Raw genomic sequence first — 17930 nt, forward strand, 5'->3', positions numbered from 1 at the left:
GTACTTTGCAGCCTAGAATACACCTAAAATTAGAAGAGAATCAAGATGAATTCATTGTCCGGGACTAGGTGCGCTGTTCAGTGAGGAACAGCCATTGACAATAAAGCCCTGAAGAAGAGCTTGGGGGTACAGCAAATTAAATCACAAGACAAAGAAGAGTGAGTTACTGAGTTCCTGTTTTATCTCACTCCTCATAATCACAGTCTTATGAGGGGGGCTTTACTGACCCCATTATTTTCAAATGAGGAAACTGAGACCACCTAGAGTTAACTTCAGCAGGAGTTGGGATTCAAAACCAGATCCGTGTGATCAGAGCTCATGCTCTTAAACTCTGACCATGTGGCAGAAGACAAACGACAATTTCAAAAATTTGCCTAGAGAATCTCCACTCCCACAAAAAAAGAGCAAACACTTGCCTTTTTTTTTTTTAGTTATTTCTGAGGTATACATTTTAAAGTAATAACGAATTATGATTTATAACATTATACCAGAACATATAAGATTTTTAGAAATTTCATGTAATGTCTGAAACATTTATGTTAACATATTTCCATACAAATAACCCAAAGAAAGTTTAGTATTAGTTGTTTTTTTTGTTTTTTTTTTATCCTGCAGGTTCTTATTAGTCATCAATTTTATACACATCAGTGTATACATGTCAATCCCAATCGCCTACACTTGCCTTCTTTTCATTCCTTTTGCAACAGAATTTCCTCCCAAATCTCTAATCTAGAACTCTACTAACAATATTACCATTCTCTTACTGCATAATTCATAACACAAATTCATAACTCTTCTATGGGAATATGGATTCTTATATACAAAAAATCAAACTCATGGGTTATTTAAAACAAGTCCCAGTCATAAACTAGGACATGCCTAAAGGGAAACAAATATCTTTAAATTTAAAAACCTGCTGGAGGTAGTTGGTAGAGCTACATACAAACAAGTCCAGGATTTTCAGTCATTTCCTGAAATTACCTATTCTATTTTGCATCTTCACTTCTCAGGAGAAAAACAAATTACTGGTTATTAATATGGGAAATAATTAAGCAATTTTCACATATTCTATCATTTCTATCTACCCAAGTCTTCCTAAATTCCTTTCTCCATGAAATAGCCACAATTCTTATTTGTTTGTCATATCGTTATTGCAATACTCTATAAAGAAATCACAAGTAATAATAATACTACTTAACTCAGTCTAGAAATCTGATGGTTGATTCCTAGAAGTTAATTTTTTTTTCTTTTATATCCAACAAAAACAATCAAGGGCTTTAGTGTTGCCACTGAGAGTTACTGGTTAAGGAAAAGAAAATGAAAGGCAGGTTAAGAGATGTGGAGTTCTTGCTAGAGCTGTTTCTTTACACAGGTAAATGAAGAAAACATATAAATATGCATTCGGAGATCAATGGGAGGTTCATTGATTGACTGTGGTGTTGACTCTTCCCACACCATGCAGCCAAGCCCACCAATCACCGGCCTGCAGAAAGCTCCGTGTCCACTGGCTCCTCGGGCAGCAGCTTTGGCAGTGGGTATAGCGTGGACAGTGAAGGAAGCAGCAGCTCTGCAGGGGACACTAATCTATTTCCTATTCCAAGGATGTAAGTGGTGTTTTTTTTTTTCCCCCACTGGAAAGTTAACAGCCTCATGAGTAAGCTTTTCTTAACATTGAAAAGGAAATAACTAGATAATTATCCAAGTCTGAGTCAGTGTCCCTGAAGCTCTTCAACTGTTTCTGCCTATGTAAAAAATAGACTGTTCAGGAAAGATTGGATTAATTTAGTGAATTCTAAGCATGAATGCTGGTCACCACCAGGACTACTTAATCAGTGCATTCTGTATTTAATAGAAAAACTGCTAAAATAATAATAACTTAGCTATGCCTGAATCAAGTTCAGCAGCAGTAATGCATGGATGCTTTAATCGCATAATGCATAGATTAATTGATTTTGAATAAGGAGATATTTAAACATATTTAAAGAACTCATATATCACATTTGAAATAGCACATTGGGCTACTCATATAGACTTTTCAACTATAAATTCCTCTACCATTAAAATGGAAGGTTTTCAAGTGGATCCATATTTTCTAGAACAAATAACAAGCAGTACATAGGTCCCCAAATAGATACTCTTGGAATAAAGTTAATTTATAATACGTTAAGCCTCGAGAAAATCATATTGCAAATAAAATGCAAAACTAAAGCAGACTGTATTTAAAATGTGTTAGAATGGGTTTAGTCATATTGGTGGCAAAATCTAGCAGCATCCAAGATAAATCCAAGATAAATATGTTACCTCTATTCCAATATCAAAATCTAAACTTCCTGACTTTCTCCAGTAACTAGTTTTCTAAGTTTTCAAAAACACCATTGGGCCATGCAGCTCCAGGATCTAGCCCAGGGTGAGCCCAGCCTGCTGCCTGGTTTTGTAAGGTCTGTGAAGAACTAAAAATGGCTTTTGCATTTTTAAATGTTTCCCCAAAACCCAGAAGAATAGCATTTTGTGACACATGATAATTACATGAATTTGAAATTTCAGTGTCCATGTATTAACTTTTTTGGAACACGGCCATACCAGTTTGCTGATGTGTTGCCTAATGTTGTCTGTGCTCTAGGGGCAGACTTGTATAATTACAACAGGGACCATTCAGATCATTCACTGTCTGGCCCTTTGCAAAGTGAGTTTGAAGATCCCTGGTCTGGGCCCTTGTTAGAGGGTCTTTTTCATTTTCTCTGTTAAGTGAAACCATCTCTGGGAGTGGAACTTCTATTTCTCATTGTTTTAATATCACGGTTTTTTATGAACCATTCCTTTTGATCCCCAGAATAGTTCTAATATTTAGATAATGGCTCAAGTTTATAAAAGCAAAATAATGGGGAAAATGGATTTGTAAGGTGAAAAATGTGTATTTTGTGATTTTCGGGTTACATTTTTCCTACTTAAATTGACTAATTATTGGATCATCTGTCTATTTTTTTTGAGACCTAGGCTGTGGATTCAATGGAGTTATTTGTATTTAATCAGTTCTTTTTTTATTGGCAGTTATTTCTAAAAGGAGTGTGATCTCATTAGTCCGCAGACTCTGATGATCCAATTTAACTGAAGAGAATTTCTACAAATTCATTACATTCCTCTCTCTCCAAGCTGTGAATATCATATAAATTTGTAAAGGTTTTGCACCACACATCACTTACTATCCTTCCAATTTATCTGTACCTTTCAAAATATATAATACTGATGATAAAGTTATAACTTTCAGGGCGTAAAATACATTATTTCCTCAATATCTGAATGTCTGAAGTGGAAGTAGATTGGTTTTTTTACATACAAACCACATTTCAATTTTGCTTTTTCCCATTTTCCTGTTTCTCTTGTAAATCAAAAGCTTTTAAAACTGCATAGGAGGCTTTTGTTTTTTGCCATATGAGCCCAAAGAAAATTCGCTTTTCTAAAGCATTACAGGATATAAGTAAAAAGCAGTATTTGGTGGTTCTTTTCTATCTCTCTTTGTATCTAACACAGTTTTGCTTGGGCTAGCATAAGTGTTCAATAACTATTTGGTGATTGTTTAACAAAGATAAATTATAACCTGTGCAGTCAGAATGTTCTGAGATGAAGATTATTTATTGGGAATTCAGAAAAACTGCATCCTTTATGACCCACAGTTACATTTCCTTTGTACTTCATTTAGCTTCACAGTGCAGCAAGTTTTCTATATAATCTTAGAAATGCACCTAATACACATTTTGGCTAAATACCAAATGTTAAAATCAGTTTTCATTAGAAGCAAATACTGCAGCTGAATAGCATCATTAAAATATGAAATGTAGGCCTCAAGATCAAATAAAAATTATCAAAAAAATTTTTTATTACAATTACTAAAAATTATATTTATTTTGTTAAAGTTTGGCATAGTATAGGATAGTAATTTTTCAGTACTCTCATCTACTCGATTAGCACTACTAAAATGATCCTCACTTTCAATTGAGTTTGGCTCAGTAACAAAATGTGTTTTGGCCCGCTCTGCTTGTATAGTATACTGCTAGAGGTGAGATTGCTACTAAGTTATTAAGCTTTCTCCATGTCTAATCCTGGCAGACAAAGTTAATTTTTTTAATTTATCAACTCTTTGTCTTGAATCTCATTGAAGTAATTACACAAATTGAAGTTTTGTGCATTGCTTAATCAAGACTTTTTTGTATATATTCAGATGCAAACTATATATAATTATATATATATAATTTATAACATTTTCTCAGGCACTTTATCCTTCACATAATCACTTAATAAAAATTTGTGTTTACAACTTTGACCTAGAATTGTCGTCTTGGAACAGTGTAATGGCTTTCAAGATAAAATGATTTTTGAATTTATATCAGTTCCTCTTTCATTATGTGCAGAACCATTTCAGTAGAATGATGAGAGGATCTTTAGAGCAGTTTTCAAGTAAGATCTAATTGGAGTCTTAAGAAATAAGTATGGTTACATTTTCAGCTGGTTGGGCAAACTAAATATTTTTGTAAGAGTAAGAATGAATTGTTAGTAAATACTGCTATGTTTGAATTATTGTCTAGCAAGTATAGTATCAAGACATTCCTTTGTTCAAGCACCATTTCTAACACTTAAGCATTTTTATTCCATCTTTTTAGAACATCTTACATAACTACATATAAAGGCAACTTCCAAATCTTTTGTACACCATGTAGCTTTTTCTCTGAAGAAATAAGAAGTGACCTATAATCTTTTGGCTCTTACGTTATCAATATTCTGAACCCACAGTGCTCAGAGTATAATGAAATCTTCATCTGTTTGGCCTTCCAAGAAGTTTAAGGCTGAAATTAAAAATGGTTTGTAGCCTTTGGCTGAATTCTAAAGCTGTTATGTACATATCTACCTATTAGTACTTTATATTTATTAAATATTATGATGTTTCAGACACTATGCTAAGCACTTACATACATTTTCCATGTGATTTTCCCATAACCAAATGGTAGCTCATGTTACTATCCTTAAATTACAAAAGAAGAAATAGTCTTCACCAGATAAAAAGATTTACCTTACATGATGTATAGCATAAAGTAGCAAAGGCAGAAGTAGAAACCAAGCTGTATGACTTCAAAAGCCAATGTGCTACACACAGCTGAAAATACAGGATGGATCTGAAAGAAATAATAATCCATGTAATTACAATATTATATTTATAAATTATTCAATTCAACATTTCCCTTCTCACCAAAGGATCTATACAACTCATCTTAACAAAGTGTGAAGATATAAAAAACCCTTCTCCTTCTTGAGTTAAAAATGGCAGGAAAAAAAAAAAAAAAACGAATTCTAAAACAAAATTTGAAGATTTCATGATGGTCATGTCTTTGATAAATGAGTCCATGAACAGGACACTGAATTTTGAGGTACTGTGTTTGGACTAAATAGGAATGATAAACAAATTTCCACTTTAAAATTAACATGATATAGAGTGATTTATTGTGTTTGTACAACATTTGCCATTCAAGTAATTTGTTGCAGGTCTGAATATATGATGTCATTCTATTTTTGCAAACTTGGACTCCTCATTTGCATTTAGGATTATAATTGAATATATAAACTTTTATTTCCTTTTTAAACAGAGGAAAGATGGGGCAGAATGGGCAAGAGACTATAAAACAGCCAGGAGTAGGCGTAGGACTAGCAGACACTGAAGGTAAGTTACAGTTTACAATACACTGGATTTTGGTTGTATCTGTATGCTATACTGATTGCTTTGTTTTTGTTTTAATATGAATGTTAATTTCTAAGTACTAATACCAGAAGCACTAGGAAATAAGTCACCATTATCCATATGATCTATTAAATTAGAATGACTTTGTCACTTCATTTAACATTCATATTTAACATTTAAGCACTTTGGGAAACTACAAATTTTAAAGGGAAAGAAGAATGAGGATTACAGAGTGAAACTTGAAGACTTTCTCAGGGAAAAAATATCTTGAAATTTAAAAAAATGTTTTCGTTTAAAATACTATACAAATAGAAAATCATGGAACCTCATTTAAGTCAATGGCAAGCCTTAAAAATGTGGAACTAAGAAGAAACTAATGGTGTAAAAATCTTTTTATAGAAAAAATAATGACTGAACTAACTTCTAAAGTGAAAATTTGAAATTAAACTTTGTTTTATTAAATAGTATTATAAATGTATTACAAAATGAAAAAAAAATCCTTTTCTTCCACACATAATCAGTATCTCTAAGATGCACAATGACTTATCCTTCGTTTAAAAAAAATTTTAACTAATGTTTTGATAAGATCTGATAGCACTGGTATCCATCATAACTTACACTCTCAAGAATTTTAACTATTCTAAGTACTTAACACTATTCTAAGTACTTTTCACATATTATCGCATTTAATTCTTACAATTACCTATGAAGGTACTTGATTTTACATGAAAAGAAACTGAAGTGCAAACATCATACAAGGTAAGAGCAAGTGATTGAATCCAGGAAAATGACGCCAAATCACACGCTATTAAAAAGAATGATTAATGGCATGGTACCATATGGACATTCGATGGGGAAATAGGAAACCCAGATTTAAGGTTCAAATCTTGTCTTGACTGGTGACCTGATCTTTCTATCTTTAGAAACCTGATCTGAAAAATGCTGGGTCTAAGTGATGCTTAAGTTTCCTAGTGGACTTAAGTAGATATCACATATTTCTGGTTCTACTAAAAAATTTTCTTTGAACTCATTCAAAGACTGTGCTTCCTCTACTTGTTGCTATGGTCCCACGGTCCCATCCTCAATCCACCATTCCTTTTACCCATCTTCCTTCTGCATAAACTCATCAACTCTTGTCTACATGTTGATTGCCATCCAAGCTCACTGGAATTCAGACTCAGATGTCCACCAGGCATTTGTGCCGAACCAAGAAAGTAAAAACCATATTAAAAATATATGTATTTAAAAAATAGGACATTTATGACTGGCAATTATTATATACGCGTGGAAGATGCTGAGAAACCCAGCAGGGGGTAGGGAGGTAGCAGAAGAAAGCTACTGTCCCTAAAGGCTGGAGGACAGGGAGAGCTGAAACCAAGATAAGCCTGTCTGCTGGGATCAGGAGGTAAGGAAGAGACACAACAAAAGATAGAAATATATATTGAGATAGACAAGGATGGGGAGAAATATCCCAGTTTCTCCCCTTCTCCAGTCTCTGCCAGGGCCTGGTCAAATCAGCTGGAAGCCAACTAACAGGGGAGCCTGGAAAACATGCTAGGGAGCAGCTCTTTTGAAAGCAGGGCAGAGAAAGACCAAAGATGCATCCAAGGGCACACAGGCATAAGGCTGGTACAATACTTTACCGGGAAATTCCATAGATGCATCAAACTACATATGCCCTGAATTCAGTTTTTCCTCTTTCTCCTCCTATACTTGTCTATCACTCACAAAATCTGTACCTATTTACACCGTAATTTTCATATTGTGTTATCATTGTTCTTTGACTTAAATTTACCGATTTCTATGCCTGTCTCCTTCATAAGGCTGAACAACTCTCAGACCAGAGCTATGATTTATTCATCTTGGTGTCCCAGCACTTAGCAGAAAGCCTTGCCCATAAAGTTGCTTCAAGAATGTTTAAGTGAATGAATAAACAATATAATCTTATATTAAGGTAATGGCCATTGATTTTCATCTGACTCTATACTTCATGTATACAGAGAAGCAATTCATGGGCGCTTTTTCCCAAAAGTTTTAGCTGCTTAACTTCATCATTCTCTTAACCTTGAAGTTTATAAATAAAATTATTTTAGTATAGATGTTAACATTTGAAAAGAATAGAAATTGTTCATCCTAATGCTGCCTTCTTATTTCCTATCAGTCCCACACAAAACATGCTTGTTTTCCAAGAAGAAGCCAGTCGTAGGCTGCTTTATATTTTATTTAAACTTATGAGTCAATGGGTTTATATTTTAGTGAACTGACCCTTATCAACAGTTAATCTCAGATTAGTTACTGAGCAGAGGGGTGGGAGTTGAGAATGGGAACCATATGGAATATGTAATGTAATGTGAGTCATGCCCTTTTGGCAGCAATATTTTGGACAAATTATTTTTGACTGAGTTACTTATGACATTTTGACAATAAGCAAATTTACAAGTAACGCATTTATGTGAAGTTATGAGTAGTTCTATAAGAGATACATAAGAGATTGCTAATAATACGAAAAAGAAAACTGCAATAAATATTAACCTTTATAGGAAAGTTGTACTTCAAAATCCAGCAGGTATACCCTGGACCAGCTACAGGGATATTCTGGCCTCAGAGGGGCTGCCAGTGGGCTAGCAGTGCCCTGGCTGCAGCAGGGTCCCTGCCCCCATGTGAACAGTAGCATACAACAGAGAGGGGTATCTCAGTTAGGCCTAGCCACGTGCCAGAGTCAGAAAGCATCCATGTCTAACAACAAACAAAAAAGTACCATGTGAAGTACTGTGATGATTAAAGTCCCAAGTGAAGAAATTTTACTTAGATACCAAGTAAATATGCATTATACTTGTAGGAGCTTTAAAATGGAACACAAAATTTCTCCATTTATTTAGTCGAGTCTTCAAAATCTATGAAAAAATTCTTTTTCATTTTCACCTTTCTTTGCTTTTCTGTATTATTTTTCACAGGGTGTAGTGTGTACACTTACAATTAATGCACTAGAAAGTCCCCTCCTTTGAAATAGTATAACAAAAACACAAAACAAATTGGTACTGATCATATCAAAGGAAATAGCCAAATAAGGAGACAAAATACTTGGTATAGATTCATTTTATAAATCATTTCGTTAAGACCTTTTCACTATGCTCTTCATGTAATAAAATTTTCATATCGTTAGTAAATTTTAAAAAGAAATCTAAAATAATATTTCAATATAGTTTTCTTTTAAACTATGGTCAGACAACAATATTTACTGAGCAAATGCTATGTGCCAAGTACTGTGCTACATACAATGATTAAGACAGACTGCCCTTATGGAGCTTACAATCTAGTGAGAAGAGTAAATGTTAAACATTTATTACAAGTGTGATAAAGAAGATGTGGCACATATATGCAATGGAATATTACTCAGCCATAAAAAGGAACAAAACTGAGTTATTTGTAATGAGGTGGATGGACCTAGAGTCTGTCATACAGAGTGAAGTAAGTCAGAAAGAGAAAAACAAATGCCATATGCTAACGCATATATATGGAATCTAAAAAAACGGCACTGATAAACCTAGTGGCAGGGCAGGAATAAAGACGCAGACGTAGAGGACGGACTTGAGGACACGGGAGTGGGGGGAGGGGAAGCTGGGACGAGGTGAGAGAGTAGCATTGACATATATACACTACCAGATTTAAAATGGATGGCTAGTGGGAAGCTGCTGCATAGCACAGGGAGATCAGTTCGGTGCTTTGTGTCCACTTAGAGGGGTGGGATAAGGAGGGTGGGAGGGAGGCGCAAGAGGGAGGGGATATGGGGATATATGTATACATATAGCTGATTCACTTTGTTGTACAGCAGAAACTAACACACCGTTGTAAAGCAATTATATTCCAGTAAAGATATTAAAAAAAATCTTTATGAACAATTTTACATTAAGAAGAATATATAGGCACAGGTTGGGGAGAAAATTATTGAATCAGACAGAAATTTATTCTGAGCAGATAAGAAGAAGATACCAGTTTAAAGTGTAAGCTTTTGTTTTGTCCCCATAGAAATATGGACTCAACCTTGTGTTGGACTTGAGGTATATGTATGATGTAAATATTGTCAGTTTTGAGTGATCCAGAGGATTGCTTTCACTTCCTTTTGTTGTCAGTCAACATAAACAGCCAATTCCTGGGAAAACAAAGAACAGACAAAACAGTTAGTTCAATTTGTTTTTAAACATATAGTTTCCTGACCAGAATTTTCCTCTTTTAATTCTTCACCATAGCATCAGAAAAATAGTGTCTCTTTGTAGATTAGTACAGTTTTCTTGAAATTGTAAATATGGCAATATTCCACTTCATCTTGAACCTTTCATATTATTCATCTAAGCACTTTGTTTTGTGAACACCTTGGTCCACTCTAAGTGAAATTGATCTACAATGATATGCCCTAGGATGGTCATACTTTAAATCAGACATATATCATAGATTTTAAGTAATCTTCTTTAGACAGTCTGTTTTCATAAAATTTTTATTCTTGTTTTGGAATTATAGTGTACAGAATGCAAAAAGTAATGTTTTGTGGGACTGAAATTTTGTGTTGAACACGTTGAGTTTTTTTTTAATGCTAAATAGCTGTGTCCTTATTCTACTTATTGAGCAAGTCTACTTATTCTAGGTTCTGATTTTTAAAAATCTACTATCCTCTTAATCATTTTCTCTAACAATGATACATCTTCTGTACAGCAGTGACATAAATTTTAATCCTAGCATGAGATTAATTCAGTGGGTGAGAATATAAGATCAATCAAATGTTCTGGAATTCTGACCTAAGTTGTAGTGGAAAATAGTAATAGTCTTGTGGACTATCTCTACTAATGAATGGTTGAACGCCCACAGTTTAAGTAAGTGCACAATGTAAGGAGCGAGTAAGGACCATGTGCGACGCGTGATTAACGTTCTTTAAATTGTAGCTATTATTAAATGAGAAGTGGATATAAGAGAGAGCCATTTGGATCCCATTCAAAAGAGTGATATTAGTCAAGACAAAATATGCACTTCTTGGAAGAGCTAGACCACTTCCTTTAAAGATTTAGATCAAATCCATTAGACTTTCCAAGTCTGGCAAGTGTTTTCCCAGTTTACCTTAAAAACTTCGAATACCCTCAAAATAGACGATCTGGTTCTTTCCCACATTTTTAAAATTTCTAATTGTGTTACCTTTGCTGGTGGGCATCCATGTATATTACATACAGTGACTGACTTGACCCACTTTTTCTTCTAAACCAGGTGTTCACAAGCTTTAGCAGCAGGCATTAGGATTGTGACTTTGTATGAAGCTTAATTTGCCTGGCTGCATGCATTTAAAGAACAAATAACCCTAATACATCATTTATTCTCTTAAGTATCTTTGGAAGCCTGAATTTAATTACTCAATTTCAATTTTCAGTGGGCCAGAACAAATAAACCTCTACTACTGTAGAAATATGCTAAGGTCTACTCACACATGTGTTCAGATACTTGAGTGTGTGAAAGCACATCACCTAAGGATGTGATGTGGAGGGGTTTAGGGTAGAGAGCAAGATTTGATTTAATATATTATTTGAAGTGGGGTTTTTTTTTTTAGAAAAAAAAGCATAACAATTTATGTAGAAATAATGGAAATCTATAATAACCACAACAATCTCATTTTAACTGGCATCTCAAGTCTATTTTATATAGGTATATATTTCATACATAGCTCTAACAGTGATTAGTTTGAATCCTTGTTAGGTGAATGGACATATTTTGCAAAGTCCATGAAGCAAGTGTACAACAGAAATGACTTCCTGAATTAAACCAAGAAAAATCTAGGCCCCAGGATTGGAGTCCTCTATCTTGTTGTCTTGTTTTGATAAATACACAAAAAAAGGTTTTTAAAAGTATTTTCTCTTTTTAAATAGGGAAAAGAAAATGGAGTCAATGATAGTTATCTCTCTAGGGGGTTGTAGATTGGAATATCCAAGTGCTCTATGTAAAATACTCATTTAATTTCCTCATTTCCCTGTCCAACTGGTTGTTTAAAAATTAGCTTGCAAAGGCAAAAATACAAAACCATTCTGGAAGACCCCCCAACTAGAACAGAATAGCAACTGTTACTAGGGCATCCAGAGAGTCCCGCAGCAAATGCTGTGGCTAACGGCACTAGGATTAGCCCTGGGTATGCAGTTTGCAATGTGGCATAATCCTTGGCCTCCAGGAGTTCCCAGCAGAGTTCCCACAACTCAGATGATAGTTAACACTCTTGTTCCTGAAGAAAAATTCATGATGACTCCAGACATTCCCATTTCTTCAGGCTCTGTTTCTAATTAAACCAAGGAACTTTCAAATTAAATACGTAATGCCTTTTTTGTGTCTTCTATCACTTCCCCTTTTATCATTTTGGAAGTTTCCTAATTCTCTTCATTTTACCGAAGTCAAGAATGATCTTTCAAGGAGTTAATTTTTAACTTAAAAAGTATCTGTATTTTGTTCTGTTTTACTAAAGCTGACAATAGATAAAATTTATTGACAAGCTATTTATATTGTAGATGTGTTGTTAAAATTAACAAGGAATTGTGATGTTATCTGATTTTTACCTCAATTTTGAGGTCAGGATATTGTCAAAAACAATGTGATTAGTGGATTCTTTTGTGTCATTTGATTATTTGTCCTACACATATTGTCTTTAAAAACCAACCACCATGCACATTATATTGTAAAATTGTTTTCCATCGACTGAATATGTTTCGTTGTTTGTGAGTTTGTTGCCCTAATTTGACTGATACATCGTTTTCTTTTTTATATTTTTTAAGTTGCTTAGTGATCAATATGAGTATGTCTATTATGTGCAAGACATTGTGTTAAAAATTTGGATGCTACAGAGGTCAATTTAATATATACGTGGATCTGAGGGAGCTTATGATCTAGTGTGGTCCTATCTCATGATCAACCAGTAGGCATGCATGCTTAACCAGTGTGTACAGTCATTGAGCAATGGCATTGGTTGGAGACTGTGCCATACCCCTTGTTAAGTATTTTATCACCTTTAATAACAGCAATGCAAGGAAGAATTAGGATGAAAATTTATAAGTGAGAGAGCAAATTATGTGCTTTGGGATTTGAAAGCATTGCTAAAGCTGTAGGAGTCAGGGGGCATGGTTTTGTGAGAGAGGTAACAGGTGGTGACTGCTTTGGAAGGTGGACAAACTCTAAACACGTGGCAATGGGAGAGGCAAATTCCAGGCTGAGGGAACAATCTGAGGAAAGATACAAATGGAAGAAAGGATTAGGGGTATGTAGGGGAAAGGTAATTCAGTGCAACTGGAGCAAAGCGTGCCAGGGAGAGCAGAGAAATTGGATCTAACTTCTGCAAAGTTAGATCAGACAAGGGAGTTCAATGCTTCTATGAAAGTGCGAAACTATTAAATGTTAATGAGGAATTTAGACAGTATCAGTGCTTAACAATATTGAATTTTCTATGGAAGAGCAAAGGTAGACCTCTTTTTTATTCAAATCCCCTCTTAGGACTTTTCAAGGATTGAAGTAAATATAGGCTATCCAAGTAGAAACAATGCATATTATATAGTTGGACTGTGAATCTAGAGTTCAGGATATAGGTCTCAATTATGCAGAGTCATGAGGTAGTAACATTTGTGGAGCACTTAACATGAACCAGGAGCAGAGAGGAGCATTATCTCTTCCAAGCTGCAACCACCAATACAAGAAAAATCTTAGTAACATCTAATAGACTTTTTCCCCCTGCAAGTCATACAGGGAGATTGAAAATCAGAGGATTTTAGTGCCATTAGGGGCAAAGTCAAGACCCAAACCCAGTTGTGTCTGATACTAAAGTCCATACTTTTAACCAGCACGGTGCTGCCTCCCAGGAGTTAGAAGTTGTTGAAGTTACTGAGAAGAATGAACAGTGCAGAGGGCGTTTGTTCAGTCCAGGGTGTGAGTAACATAACATGTTAACAAAGGGTTGCATCCAGTCCTTTTAAAATGACAAATTAAATCCCTGACTTTTATCCCCAAACTTAAATACAAAAATATGAGGGATCAAATTTATAAGTAATTTTATTTATCATTTCTTCTTTAATCATTTGTTTAGATATTCTTTACACACACAGAAGATATTAGGTACGTAATGATTTCTATTTTCTTCTAGCTCTTTTGTGGTGTGAAAGGTAATATTGAATTATTTAAATAAATTTTGCTTATTCCATGTGATGAGGTAATAGTCAAGAAATGTTCCTGGAAACATTTGTTGAATAAGCTTTCCTTTCCTCACTAATATGAAATACCATATCAATCATACTCAAAATTTTCAAGAATATTCATGGCTGGTAATGAACTTTATGGAATATTTCGTTGACCTTTCAGTCTATTTGTATTTGTCAGTGCCAGTCTCATTGTTATTCTGAGTTTATTTTCAGTTTTTTCTAAATTAGACTGTTTTTACCCATTTTTTTTAATATTAAAAAAAAACTTTAGTAAGGCCAGACACTATAAAACTCTTAGAGGAAAACATAGGCAGAACACTCTATGACATAAATCACAGCAACATCGTTTTTGACCCACCTCATAGAGAAATGGAAATAAAAACAAAAACAAACAAATGGGACCTAATAAAACTTAAAAGCTTTTGCACAGTAAAGGAAACCATAAACAAGATGAAAAGACAACCCTCAGAATGGGAGAAAATATTTGCAAATGAAGCAACTGACAAAGGATTAATCTTCAAAATTTACAAGCAGCTCATGCAGCTCAATATCAAAAAAACAAACAACCCAATCCAAACATGGGCAGAAGATCTAAAGAGACATTTCACCAAAGAAGATATACAGATTGCCAAAAAACACATGAAAGAATGCTCAACATCGCTAATCATTAGAGAAATGCAAATCAAAACTACAATGAGATATCACCTCACACCAGTCAGAATGGCCATCATCAAAAAAATCTACAAACAATAAATGCTGGAGAGAGTGTGGAGAAAAGGAAACCCTCTTGCACTGTTGGTGGGAATGTAAGTTGATACAGCCACTATGGAGAACAGTATGGAGGTTACTCAAAAAACTAAAAATAAGACTACCATATGACCCAGCAATCCCACTACTGGGCATATACCCTGAGAAAACCATAATTCAAAAAGGGTCATGTACCACAATGTTCATTGCAGCTCTATTTACAGTAGCCAGGACATGGAAGCAACCTAAGTGTCCATCGACAGATGAATGGATAAAGAAGATGTGGCACATATATGCAATGGAATATTATTCAGCCATAAAAAGAAACGAAATTAAGGTATTTGTAATGAGGTGGATGGACCTAGAGACTATCATACAGAGTGAAGTCAGAAAGAGAAAAACAAATACCATATTATAACACATATATACGAAATCTAAAAACAAACAAAATATGGTTCTGAAGAACCTAGGGGCAGGACAGGAATAAAGACGCAGACGTAGAGAATGGACTTGAGGACACAGGGAGGGGGAAGGGTAAGCTGGGACGAAGTGAGAGAGTGGCACTGGCATATATACACTACCAAATGTAAAATAGCTAGTGGGAAGCAGCCGCATAGCACAGGGAGATCAGCTCTGTGCTTTGTGACCACCTAGAGGGGTGGGATAGGGAGGGTGGGAGGGAGACACAAGAGAGAGGAGATATGGGGATATATGTTTATGTATAGCTGATTCACTTTGTTATACAGCATAAACTAACACACCATTGTAAAGCAATTATACTCCACTGAAGATGTTAAAAAATAATTTTTAAAAACTTTAAAACTCTCTTTGTTGAGAAGCAAAGGAAGTTCCACATGAATATTTCTTGAAATTATATTAAAATTCTAATATAATTTTGATGGAATTGACATCATTACATCAAATATTTTCTTACTCATGGACATGGTATATCTGTATACGCCAATGTGCACATGACAATTTTTGTATGTATGATATTAGACAAGTTACTCATATTCTCTAAGTCTCTGATTCCTAGTCTACAAAAGTAAGAATAACAATAGTATTTACCTTATCAGTGTGTTGCAAGGATTCATGGAAATAACGAGTGTAAGGCGCTTGGCACTGTGGCTGGCACGTAGTCAATAAATGCTAGCGGTCATTGTCCCAGTCATTGCCTATATCATGTAAGTGAATACTTCTGACCTGATTTTCCCCAAGACTTTTAAACTCATGTTTTCTAAAATGGTTTCTTTTTCTGCCTTTGGCATTCCACCAGAAAAGACGTTTTCAAGGTCCTACATTTTCCAGTTTGTTTTGAAAAGATGATACATATATTTATTACAGTATTTCAAACTACTCTTCTTCCCAGAATATATCTGATGTGATCCCTTGTATAGTAATGTCTCCCCTCTATGAAGGATGTCTTTTCTAGACCTTATTATGCTTTACTAAATGGCCTGAGTTTAAAATTCAGTGCTACTGATTTCTAGTCCTGGATTACTCACTGGGAATTTAACATTGAAAGCATATCCTAAAAATTGTCTATTATTGAAATAAAAAATAATTCTGGGTCTTTACTGTGAGCCAGATTCATCACTGGAGGTTATTAATTGACCACTAAAAACGAATTAAATGAATTAAATTTCTGGAATAGATCTTGACTGTTTCTTAGCCTTAAGCACACATCAAAGAATCGGCAATTGCTAAATTTAAGCCCAGAATATTTTAGACTTTCAGGGATTAATATCTCTAATGGCAGTTTTTAATATTTTTTGAAAATGTCTTCTTTGCCTAGAAGTCCCCAAACTGCTTGCGTTGGGAGTTGGTGCTCTGATTTATTTATGGGAGAGAGGCTTTTGAGTCAAGATAAGGACATTAAAACATAGCAAAGTGTAGTGAATGAACATAAACTAAGAATATTCTCTTAGCATAGTTGTAGAAAATTAACAAAACAAGACATATAAATATTACAGATATATAGTTTTACTTTGTTCTAAATGCCTTTACATTATCCGGTTCATTGTCACAAAACAGTAGGGGATATAAATATAGAATAATGATTTTGATTTTAAAGTTATGGAAACAGAGACGTAGAACAATGACACCATTCACCCAGAGTCAACTAATTAAACAATGTGGGTTAAAATCTACAGATATATAACCTAATATCAACTGACTCTTGCCTGTTGTACTTTCCAAGATTGTTTTACATTAATGGTTACAGTGCTATTGCATGAAAAATAAATGTATAAAACTAGCTGCAACTATTGGAAAGAAAAATAACATTGTTGATGATTATGGCCAATTAACTAAGATTAATATCAATTACATTATAGGTACTATGTAGCTTATAAAACCATTTTAAATCTTGTTCTATCTGATATTTAAAATGTCCATAAAATTACTGTACTCAAAACAGCAAGAGATATAAAGAAGATTCCGATATTCCTATAAACCGAATTAAAATACATTACATACAAAGGAAGGTTAAGAATCCATACGATGTCTCAACAGCAATAATAGACACTTAAAAGAGGGTCATGGGTAATGCCCTTGAAATTCCAAGTGGGAGAGAGTATAAACTAAAATTCTATCCACAAACTATCCATTAAGTATAAGGGTTGAATAAAATCATTTTGGGATGTCTAGGTCTCAAAAAATTTTCGGTCTCCATGCTACCTATCTGGAAGTTACTTGAGGGTATGTTCCACCAACATAGAGAATAAACCACACTCAAACACACACTGACCCCTCCCCCCCCACACACACAACTTGGGAGCCAAGAGACAAGAAGGGTAGAGAAAAGAAGAGGGGACGTCAATGGTGAAATGAGGAGATTCTAAGGACAGTAGTCATGCAGCAGGCAGAGAGAACACATGGGAAAATCTGATCAGATATGGTGAGTTCTAGCTGCAAGAGGATGACGAGTGAGGTGTTAGTGTGGGAAGGAAAAGAGGAATTGACTGGCGTCAGTATCTAGCCAAGTGAAAAATGGTCTTCAGAGGGGTTAAGTACTCTTGGATATTTTGAGAACAGTTAGGAATAGGTACATAGAAAGCAAAGCAAATTGTAAAACACAGTAATTAATAACTTGAGGATAAAACACAAAAGAAATCTTTAAGTAAACAACTCCATGAAATACCCAGTGGTCTCAGAAGTGAACAATATTAGTCACATTAATGTAAATTCCAAACATTAGTTTAATCAAGATTGTAACATAACTATATGTCAAGGAGGAGGAAGGCTAACTCTTC

At 34.5% G+C, this 17930-nt stretch overlaps 1 protein-coding gene across 1 annotated transcript in view; it reads left to right on the forward strand.

The window, feature by feature from the left end:
* Nucleotides 1-17930, forward strand: part of PCLO (piccolo presynaptic cytomatrix protein) — a 382545-nt gene that overhangs the window by 326790 nt on the left and 37825 nt on the right. Inside the window, exons 21-22 of the mRNA XM_057550295.1 lie at nucleotides 1463-1604; nucleotides 5634-5707. Of these exons, the coding sequence (XP_057406278.1) occupies nucleotides 1463-1604; nucleotides 5634-5707 (216 nt within the window). The remainder of the gene's footprint in view (nucleotides 1-1462; nucleotides 1605-5633; nucleotides 5708-17930) is intronic.

The sequence above is a fragment of the Balaenoptera acutorostrata genome, chromosome 7 (assembly GCF_949987535.1).
Source record: "Balaenoptera acutorostrata chromosome 7, mBalAcu1.1, whole genome shotgun sequence".
In the NCBI taxonomy this organism is placed as follows: Eukaryota; Metazoa; Chordata; class Mammalia; order Artiodactyla; family Balaenopteridae; genus Balaenoptera; species Balaenoptera acutorostrata.